Raw genomic sequence first — 11,237 nt, forward strand, 5'->3', positions numbered from 1 at the left:
TCATCCCCAAAATCTGAAGACCTTGTAAAAGCCTTTGGATTTTTTTTAACATTTATCTCAGAGATAAATCTGGAGAACTATCTTGGGGGAAAAAGCAGAGGAATATGGGTCAGATGGAAGACAAGTACCATAGTGCTGGACCCATGTCTGGCATTTCTGAACAAGCCTCTAAGCCAAAAAAAGATCTCTGAAGCTCTTTTTGATTTTAACGCAAAGCTCCTCCAGAGATCAAGCACCTCAAAGCTGACAGATATTTTGAGGTCTGGTATATCGATTTGGGGTGAAATTCCACCTACAGTCTCCCATAGCTCTCACATTCTGTGGAGGATCTGGACCAAAGTATGCAAAACTGAGATGACAGAGGGAAAAATATTTATAAAGTCCCCCAGTTTTCCTCTCTTTGTACAGGTACAACAAATTTAACCATGTCTTGAGTTCTTCTGAAACACAGCAGGGTGAACATTTGCCAACACAGTTGTTTTTGTGCAACCTCTAAGATGTATCATTTGACTTCTTTTTAATTACGTATGCTTTTTATTTTTAAATATATTGATGGATATTTTTTCCCCTTGCTATTAATTAATGGTAGTTTATTCTAGATTTCCTTTCCCATCATAATTAAAAAGAGCGGCATCTTAACGGATGGCTATGTGTTAAGAGCATTTAATCTACACTACACTTGCATGCTGTCACTTTTTGTTCATTACCAAAAAACCCAGAGATTCCAGTGGTGAAAACTATAATCATTGCTTCATAGCCAATAAATTACTGAGAAGTGCTAAAAGAAACTGAAAATAGTATCAATTTCACTGTACAAATGGTTCCATACAAAATGTACCAGCCTATGGTTATGTCAGTTAATAGTCCTAAATTGAACAGCAATGCTAAAAATCTCAAGGCAAATTAACTCATAGTTACTGCTATTGGAGTACCTTTAAATTAACGCAGAAGTAGATTGAAAGTTTTTTGAGATAATAAAAGCAGATAAAACACAACACAAAAATCAGATATTTATCTGGTTCAAAGATGGTTCAATGTCAGTGCTGAGGCTTACATTTCAAACATGCACTTAAAACAATGTCACTGTCTTGCAAGGTACAGATACTCATAGCTCTGCATTCACACACATTCTTGCACAAGTAGACCAACCGAGAAATGTCTCCAGAATAAAAGTAAAATCTTCCTAAGAACTATTAAACACTATGAACTATGAAAACTATGGAAAAACCATTTTCTTGGTAGTGAGAAAAGAAAGGTTATTCTACAGATAGAGTTACAGTTGCTGGATCTGTTGATTCAAAATTAAGGAGCCATGAAAAAGGAAGTTTCGGTTTTTCCTGTGCGCATGCAGGTGATTGTGCTTTACCTTGAACACATATTAGATCAGACATTATAACACTGAATGTGCATGTGCAGTGCTAATACAACCATGAAGCAGAGAAGTACTTAAAATACTGTTACTTTCCTTTAGAATGTAAATTCTGCCATTAAGTATACTGTGGCAGCACTTGAGAACAATGTGGATCTTAAAATATCACACAGAAGCTATTCAAGTTTCTTAAGACAACAAAATTGGCAATAAAATAATAACTATGCTGTGTTGGTAAAAATAGCTCATTTTCCAAATGCAGTTCTCTGTAAATGTAGAAAAACTGCAACTGTCTATGCCATTGTGTATACCATAAGCTATTTATCTAAAATAGTACTGTCAGTGAAACAGATGTCATTGCACAATATCCCTGCACCACCCACATTCTGCTCTCCTAGTTGCCAAACAGAACTGTATTCAATTATTTAATGAACAATCAGATTTAAGCATTTCTGCAATGATCTCCACGCTACATTAAAGGAAAAAAAGCACTTAAAACTGAAATATAGTTCCACATGATGTTTTAACGTGACTTAATACATTCAACATATCTTCACCAACACAGACAATGAAGAACAGACTGAAACCTTAGCAGAAAGTTTTAGAAAGTCTTATTTTCAACAAGCTTGTCCATCAGCTTTTTCTGTTTTCCTCTTCTTATTATAATCAATTTCAGGCTTATGTTTTTTAATATCTTCAATTTGCTGAGGAAGATACCAAATTAACACCAAAGACTCCACCTAAAAGTCATCTGTTCATTGCAGGATAGCTACATAAAACCTAAAAATCATGTCACAGAAGGCTGGAAGGGACAGAGGGGATATCCAGTGGTGGGATGGGCTCACTACTGTAGGGCTGATTCAGTACGACCTATTAGGGACCCATCTTGATCCACATGTAGCATATGCCATTCTACACTGTAGAACTCAGCCATCTGGTTTTTATCTTGTCTTTTCATGCTGCCTTGCCTTTTCATCTATTCTCCTTTTTTTTCATCCTTTTGACAGTGATCTCTGGAGTTCATCAATATCAGGCTGCCATCAGGTTGCCTAATGGGTGGCACAAGGCACAGAACTATCCACAGTTCAAATAGAACCTTGCCAGTGAACCTTATGAACTCTAAATGCACAAAGCTTGTAGTCTGTTCTCATCAGCGCCACAAAATTGTTCCGAAAATTCAAGTTACCAGATTTTCTCAACCTGGACACTTTAATAATCCAGACCGTATATGTTTGAAAGCATGTGAAGGAAAATAGTGAGCACTATGAAATTCACATAGAGTACTCTGCCTGCATTCACATTTGTACAAGAAATCAACACAGTAAAGAAAATAAGATCAGAAGTTCTAATATTCATGGTTTTCTAGTACAAAAAAATGTGCTTTAGTTTTTAAGAATGGAGATAGCAATCTAAAACTCACCACAGAGATACACATGCATTCCAGCAATCTGATGAATACACTTAGAGCAAATGAAAGCTAGATAAAAAATCAGTTCATATCTAAAGCCTTTCCTCATGGGAAACACTGTCCTTGAGAATGTAAAATTTTCCTCAAGATCTCAAGGCAACTCAAGATAAAAGCATTGAAATTAACATAAAACACATTTTAGTATCTCAAGAGGTTTCCCACCTGATCAGTTTTTTACTCTTTGATACCTCTTTGTTAATAAGTCACCTAACCCTTCACTATCCAGCTTTATGATGCCTTATTTAGACTTCTCAAATTTGTTGAGCTGCTTTCAGATTACAACAGTCTTAAAGATAATACAACACACACTTTTTTTTTTAGCCGAATACTTGCCAGTTTGACAACAGCAGAATCAGCAACAGACAGGCAAAGGGAGTTTTGACTACAGGAAAAAGAATTTTCTCTCCTCTCCCGAAATTAGAATATTTCAGGAGACTTTAACACACCCTGTTCCAGATAGCTGCCTAGTAATTCTCTGCCTCAGTGGGGGAAGAGTGAAAAAGTTTCCATCAGAAACAACTGAGATTGCAAATTCTCTGTTCAGCATACTAATTCAATGCATACAGTTGTACATACACACTCTTGATGAGTGGAAGCAATCTAGGCTAACCGCTGACACTGTAGAAATGAAATATTTTTGCCACCAAAGCCAAGACTATCACTTCTGTGATACTTATAACCCTCAGTGTTTGGGAAACAAACATCCATGTCCATTGTTTTCACTATGAGGCACAGGCACCAGACCTCAGACTAAAGCATTTTATCCTTTGCTTTAGACAACAACTTCTGAAAGTCCTAGATATCTCTATCAGGCTTAGCACTACACATAATAGTTTTTCTTTTTGCTTTTTTTTTAATTTGAAAAGCAAAACAACCAATTTTCTAACTACAGCAAATAAATTGAGAGAACTTCACTGAGATTTTATCCAACAAACATAATCTGTGATATCCTTGCTATAAGAAAATAATTTCATTCATCCTGATTAATGCTGTTCAGCTGAAGAATATTATTCATAATGATTTATAATTTCAAAGTGTTAGTGGAATATACAAAAATATGTCTTTACAGCATGGTTCACAGAGTAAAAAACATCGTCTCATTTTACACCTTGACAAGCTGGTTTCCCCAGGAAGAAGAAAATATGTATTATCTAAATTGCAACAAAATTAGAGCATCTTCCATCTTCTTTAGTCCTCTATGATTTATAAATTCATTATTTTGTCATTTTAATTAAATTCAAGTTTATTCTGGAAAAATATTTTAATTAAATGCATGATGTAAAGCTTGTGATTTTAGGAAAAGTAGCCTTTTTTTTTTTCACCCCTATCTGAAACCTGTGAACCTGTATTATAGACAAACTCTAAGCAATTAAAATGTCAAACAATAAATCAGTGGTCCTAAAGATATCCTTTTAAAATCAAGTCCAACTACAGTACTTCAAATGTAAATAATGTTCAATATGGTTCTCAAATGATTTATTCTTCTGTTAAGCTGAAAATAATTAAACGCTTTGATATACATCTACTCTTCCTCACCTTCTAATCTGCCTGGACAACACAAGGCAGTTGCTTTTCATATTGATAATTGCTTCAGACAAGTTACAGATTTATATTTTCCATCCAGTTTTGGACAGACGAAGTTTGCTTCATATGCCATAGTCTTTCTAACATCAGATATTTTTAGCACTAACTGTCAAAGGACCTACAGTGCACTATGAACTCTTAGATAATTTAGAAACCAACTAATGTAGTTAAAGAAACCCTTTGCTAATTAAGGCTAATATTTTTTTGGTGTTGACCTTTCTTTTCACTTACTTATAAAATCCCAATTCCGCATTGTGAAAAAGACAAGGATGAGCATGCTGATTTTGGACAAAAAAAACAAAAGAAAAAGGGAAAATATAAAGTTATAAGTAAATGTACAGCTGTTACACCTGATCAGAGAATAAAAGAAAAAAAAATGAGGCTTTTTTGGCTTTTAATTTTGGTGGTTTGTGGCTTGCCCTAGAATTGAATTTGTCTGTCACAACTTTTAAAATATCCAGCTCTCTCCTCTGTTTATGTGCCTGTGCACTGACATTGGTGGATTGTGTCCCTTCTGAAACATTTAATATAGGACTGCTAAACAGAAGAAACTGAACAGTGAGCAGCTAGGTCCCTGATAATTTGAATAATTACTGAATAATAAAACCTTATCTGATGAATACACCCAAAGTCACATAAAACCAGTCATTCCAATATATTGCTACATGCAAAAGTATTAACCAGTTCAGCTTCATAGGTCCCTTAAACATTGCTTGCTTTAAGAAGAAAGCTGTTTAAATGCTATTATAATTGCTGAAGACCCAACCAAGCCCTCTGTGCATAAATTTCATTATCTACTTGTGGACAAAAATTAGTTGCATAGTTGCAAACAGCATATGGGAAACCATCCTCCTTAAACAGAGAACCTGTGACTTTTGCCATTGTGGTCATTCTTTTAATGAGTTTTTTTCATGTAATTGCCACTAATTACAACAGCAAGTTAATGTTGTATTATCAGCATCAGTAGATGAAAAACATATATGAAAATACCTTTGTATACTGTTCTGAATTATTTGAACCTTCTCTGAGGAAAAAAGTGCATTAAAATCTTTAGAAAGCCAAATTTTGTCATAAGATCCTCCCCAGTTATTGTCACTGCTTAATCCAAAAGCTTAGGGAAAAAATAGCTCAGACCTCATCAATGTGCCAGAATGCTGAGTGAAGGTTTATGTCTTTTTGCTGGCATGTTCGTTCTTGCTTTCTGTGTGATCAGGATTATTCTGGAGTTAAAAGCTATTGATTTAGTAGAAGGCTGCTTGTTTTTTCATTTTCAATAATATCCATTTGATTAAACAAAAAGACATTTGAGCAAAATACGGAACTTTTCTATATCAGTTCACTGTACTATATTAGAACCCTTATGCTATAGAAGGACTCAGCACTTGCAAGGGCATTAGTACATATAATTCAACTAAAAATTGACCAACCTTCCCTTCAGCATCTGTTGTTACCTTCTCAACCTTGTTCCTGTTTAAAAATTTCTTCACCAATTCTTCTACTTGGACATTGAACTTCATAAATGTCACATAGGAAAAATATGCTGTCAGGAGTGTTACGCTTTCCCACCACATTATGAAGTTATCCAGAAAAAAGATGATTAACAAGATCAAGTCAATGATGTAAAAGGACATATCTCGAAAGAGTGGCCACCAAGTAAGGTTCAAGATCTCTTTAGAAAATAAAGCACACATTCCAATAACAAATAGGATATTGAACACGGCAGATCCCACTATCGTACCAATGCCAACGTTGCTGTGAGATATAAACACTCCTATCAAAGAAGTGAAGAGTTCTGGGGCTGACCCACCAGCAGCCATGAAGGTTGCCCCTGCCACATCCTCAGAAATGGCCAGTTTTTCAGTGATGACAGTCAAGGAAGGAACAAAGAATTCATCACAGACTATGGCTAAGGCTATAAACATGTAAATCATTCCAATTATATGGAGGATCACTGCTCCCTGTCTTCTCTCCTCAAGAGAGAAGAGGTCCTCGGGGTACTCTCCCTTCGCATGATCATCTGTTTCATTGTCGTGCCCAGTTTCATGTTTCATAGAAGCGTGTGGATCTGGAGTGCCGTTTTCATTCTGTTCTGTGAAATCCAAGAGAGTTCTTTGGTGCCCATGCACCAGCTTTTGGCTATCTAGGCTGCTGACCAGCGCCACGCTATGTGGTTCCATCTTGAAAAAGGCACTCATTGAAAGTGAGAAAGTACTAATGGCCACTACACTGACAAGGAGCCCTACAATTCGTATCAGTCTCAGTTTTTTCCTAACATTCTGGTGCCACCTGCAACCAAACAGTGGTTCTGCCAAACACCACTCCTCCAAGACACCAACAACAGTTTTTTTCTGGAGAGCCATTTTGAGTTCTGTGCAAGATGCTGAGGGAGTCAGGTGGACTGTTCCTTCATACTTTTCTCCAGCTTTGAGTTAGAAGTGCTTTAAGAGTCTTCTCAGAATCAAGTACTTTTACTCTTCACAGGATGTATTTTCTTCATTCATCTTAAAAGGACAAACATATTATTGATATTAGTGAAACAGGAAGTGATTAGAAAATTATGAAAGCATTTTACAGACCGTGTTACATTTAAAATTTGAAGCAGAATATGTAACATAAAGCTCTATCACATCCCACCAGACACAGAAATCACATGTTTAAGCAGTAACCCTGAGGATAACAATTTACCAATACTCATTTTATGGCTCTCATATGCCTTTGAGCCACTGCTCTCTCCTCAGTTGCTGGAAAAGAACAAAAACAAAAAACAAAATAAAACAAAAAAAACCCAACAACAAACAAAACCAAAAACCTAGTGGAAGGTAAAACTGTCCCCAGATGTTGTACAAAAATGAAGAAACTATTATTTTAATGGATATACCAAAGATTATTACCTGCTGTAATTACTTTCCGCTATGAACATGTAATGTCCAAATCCCAAATGCAGGGGCAATAATGCCAGAAAAAGCAATCAAAGTGCTAACAAGCATCTCATCAGACCTTTAGACAGCTGAGGCAGCATTAATTGAACTGTTATGTGTGCGCAAAGCAACAGTCATTGATGTGTAAGTAGAACACTCTGATGCTGGAACAGGATTAAAATGAAGTTTCTTTAGCTGCTCTGTAAAATTGACAGGTTTACAGAGAGAACTTGGCTTGCATCTGATCAGACCTAGGACACTGTCTTCGATGAGTCAAGACAAAATTTTCAGTCGCCCCTCGTTTTGTTTTATGTCATGCATTCGGCAGTAACATGCAGGATATAAGAATACCTATGTGATACCTTTTAAAGGTGCCCCTCTTAACAATACTTAAGATAATTGTTTAAATTTACACAAGAGTTGATCCAGAAACAAATGAAATGTTAAGCAATTATGCAAGAATGACTATTCATGTATGCCAGAGATAAGCGTTCTTGACTAACCACTTCTAAAACAGGAAAAAATCTCTAGATAAAACCAAGTGTTTTGGTTAAGGAATTTGAAGGATATTTGTGATGCAGAAGTTATTTACATATACATCTTACACAGTAAGTTGTATTTTATATGAAACAAAATATAAGATAAAGTCTCAATAAAACTGAACGTTAGTCTTTACAATTACTGCCCAAAAATACTTTGTTACATCTCTTACTCAAGTAATTTGTAGCAGTAGCTGAATCCTGAACATTCTATCAATCAGCGGAATTACTGATTTTGTATTCTCAAATACAGGATTACAGCTATTACATGCAGTTATTTCCCTATAAGTTCTTAAGTCATTCGCAGTTTCTCCTGATTTTTTCAAACAGTTTCCACACTAAGATGTCATAGAGACATACTTCATCCGCAAGATGCAGTAGCACAGCAGAGATATTTATTTTCCACCTCAGAGTTAACACTCGACGGGCTGCCACAAAAACATTTATCAGGAAAGACACCGGAACGGCACCAGCCCCGCTACCGTGCACGGCCGGCGGCGGCGGGCCGGTGTCCGCTCTGCCCTGGCCACCAGGCGAGCGGGATGCGGGAGAAGCGCTCTGCTGTCCCTGCCGTGCCCGGGACTCGCCCGGCAGCGCTCGGCCTCGCCGCTCCCGACACGGCGGACCCCAGACCCCGCCGGAGCGCAGCGCAGCCCCGCCGCCCCGCCTTCGCCCCGTCCCCCCCGGAGATGCCGCAGAGCCTCGCCTAACTCAGCCCAAGTTCGCACCGCTCCGCCGCGCTCCGCTCCGCGCCGCACAAACTTTTTCCGTCTCGGGAAGGGGAGTGCGTCCAGCGCCAAGCGCGGAGAGCCGCGGAGGCACCGACCGCGGGTTCGGGGCACCGGTCCCCCCCTGGGCAGCCGGTCCCGCCCATGGAGGCGGGATTGGCGGATGGGAGTCCCCGCAGCGCCGCAGCCCAAGCCCCGCCCGCGCTCCCGCCGGCGCTCACCGGAGCTGCGCTGCGCTGCGGGCCGGCCCGCGGCGCTCGGCAGGGCCGCGGCAGCAGCAACGGGATGGGGACAGGGACGGGGACGGGGACAGGGACAGGGACGGGCGGCCCGGCTCAGCCCCGCGGCTCCGATGCGGCGGGCGGTGGCTCCGGGACCCGCCCCGAGCAGGCGGGGCCGGCGTGCCCCGCCCCGCCCGCCGCGCTCCCACGGGTCTGGGGTCGCCGGCCGAGACAGCGGGTCGAGGAATTAATTGTTTTTTTAATTTTCCCCCTTCATCCTGGGTTAGCTGGCGCGTTTTAAGCGAGGTAAAATTCAGCGCTTCTAGCAAAGGTAATAAGCCTCGAAGAGCGGGGTTATTTCAAAGAGGTGAGGCCTTCTGATCAAAATATCCTTTGTGCCAAATGAAGGGAAATCAGGAAATGAAAGAAAAGGACGTTTCGTTTTAGTTTTGAGGAAGACGGCATATCCACGATTAAGTTATTCGTCATGATTAATTTACTGCGGAACAGAAATTTATTCAAACTGCATTTCAAAGTTGCCAAAGAGAGCAATAAAGATGCACTGAACACATGAGAAAACAGGAGAATTCCTTAGCCAGAGCTGCCCCCTTCTATTTTGATCCTCTGCTTCCAACACTAGTATTTCCTCAGTAAGCTGTGCTTCATTTAGAAATTGCTTTAAAAATCACGAACATTGAAACAGTGACAATGCAGCTCTGCCATAGTTAATTTCCTCTGACATATTCTGGGGTTGTATTAGAGTACACAGGTGATGCTCTTTTGAAATACCAGTTGCACTTCTCCCCTATGCCGTTGTTAAAAAAACGTACATGGTAATCCACGGATAAACCAAAGTAATCCAGTGTAGGCGGGCCAACACCCTAGGAAGACCCTGATTGGTTCAGGGCAGTTTAAGAAGAACTTCTTCTGGAAGTCCTTGGAAAGTGCAGAGCCCAAACAAGAGCAAGGATATTCGGATGGGTTGGGTAGGACAGCTGTTGAGATCTGGGAAGAGTTTGGTAAACAACTCACTAACACTCCTCTGCTTTCAGTGACATCTTTTGCACGTTCTGAAAAACCTTGCTGTAAGAGATTAACTCTCAGTCTCTCTGGGGTAAATGACAACCTTTTACAGTTTCTGCCTTCTTCATTTTGAACTCCGATTTCATCCCTTGGCAAACAGAAAATAACTGCTAATTGGTGCTTCACAAAGGATACAAAAATGTAAGGATTTATCTTAAGTGATAATACATGGGTATTATAAGTATAATTAAAAAATAAGGACTGTTGAGGTAAGCATGGTGTGCACAGTCTGTTTCCACACTGGCATTTTGTAGGACCAGGGCTGTTTGGTTTGCCCTTGGCATTAATGGGAAACCTGTAAGTTTTAAAGACTTAGGAGATGGCAAAACCAAAGTAGAGCTGACATTTTAGGAACTATGTAGCCACGAAAGAGATGCAAAAGGTTATAAAGATATTTCCAAAATTTCAGTGTTTTCTAGTGTGAGCTGTAGTTGAGTCACACACACAAAGTGCCCTTTAAGGCCAGAGTGTGCTCGTGCAGGGTGCATTTATTTCTGCTCGTGCAGTGCACATTTATTTTATGTTACATACTGGGAGGTGGTCATTAGTGGCTGACAGTGGAGGGAGGGGGCCTGTTGACTCTCACAATTTGCCTTTGTTCAGCCTCAAGATGATGCAAGGACAACATGTGGAGATTGCTTTTAGCCGTGCTTCTAGAGACCCCACATAGATAGGAATTAGTGAAAATGTGGATTTACTTCTGTATCCACATTTGCAAGACCTGAATGAAGTAGCTACATCTCAAACATTCAACCTGTGCCTGCTATACAATGTGACAGGGACACAGGATGTCTCTGGGTGGGTATGCTTATAAAATTTCTTGTGACTGCTGAATTGTTGGATTGCAGTCTATGAGAAGCAGCCACTTGAAAAAATACCAAAAATGGTTTTACAGCTTTACAGATGGCCCAGAGGCAAGCTTAGATTTGTGCATAGTACCCCAATTTTACCAATTTCTGAATTAAAAATTGGAAGTAGGTGACATTTACAAATGACCACAGGGAGAATATGTAGAAAATATCCTATAATTATGCTATTATATTCCCTATAATGATATTATCTACTATCCAAAAGTCCATGTATCTGAATTCTAATGTCCATCTGTTTCTCTGTACTTGCAATGATTTTTCTTCCAACAATAAAAATGTGTTGCAAGCCAGGGACAATAATATCTGTAACAAAAATTATGTGGCTTACACATGGGTATCTCTACCAATGGCTTAAGCATTTTGAATCAGCTGAACCATTCTCATATAAATACTGCCTAATAATCAGGAGAGAATTAAATAAGCACAGTTACATTAGTAACAACAAAAACAACTACGTT

General features: G+C 39.3%; 1 protein-coding gene across 7 annotated transcripts in view; it reads right to left on the bottom strand.

The window, feature by feature from the left end:
* SLC24A2 (solute carrier family 24 member 2) overlaps nucleotides 1–8,912 on the bottom strand; it is a 118,133-nt gene extending 109,221 nt beyond the window's left edge. For 3 of the 7 annotated variants that reach the window (XM_033085421.1, XM_033085422.2, XM_033085416.1), the window contains exons 1-2: nucleotides 8,607–8,742; nucleotides 5,849–6,922 (exon numbers count right to left, since the gene is read on the bottom strand). In XM_033085421.1, coding sequence (XP_032941312.1) covers nucleotides 5,849–6,781 — 933 coding nt within the window. In that variant the 5' untranslated portion in view covers nucleotides 6,782–6,922; nucleotides 8,607–8,742. Of the gene's footprint in view, nucleotides 1–5,848; nucleotides 6,923–7,312; nucleotides 7,411–8,589; nucleotides 8,743–8,827 lie in introns of those variants that run through there. The other 4 variants (XM_033085418.2, XM_033085420.1, XM_033085417.2 and 1 more) reach the window with 4 other exon arrangements.
* Between the last annotated feature and the right edge of the window lie 2,325 nt (nucleotides 8,913–11,237).

The sequence above is a fragment of the Catharus ustulatus genome, chromosome Z (genome assembly GCF_009819885.2).
Source record: "Catharus ustulatus isolate bCatUst1 chromosome Z, bCatUst1.pri.v2, whole genome shotgun sequence".
In the NCBI taxonomy this organism is placed as follows: domain Eukaryota; kingdom Metazoa; phylum Chordata; class Aves; order Passeriformes; family Turdidae; genus Catharus; species Catharus ustulatus.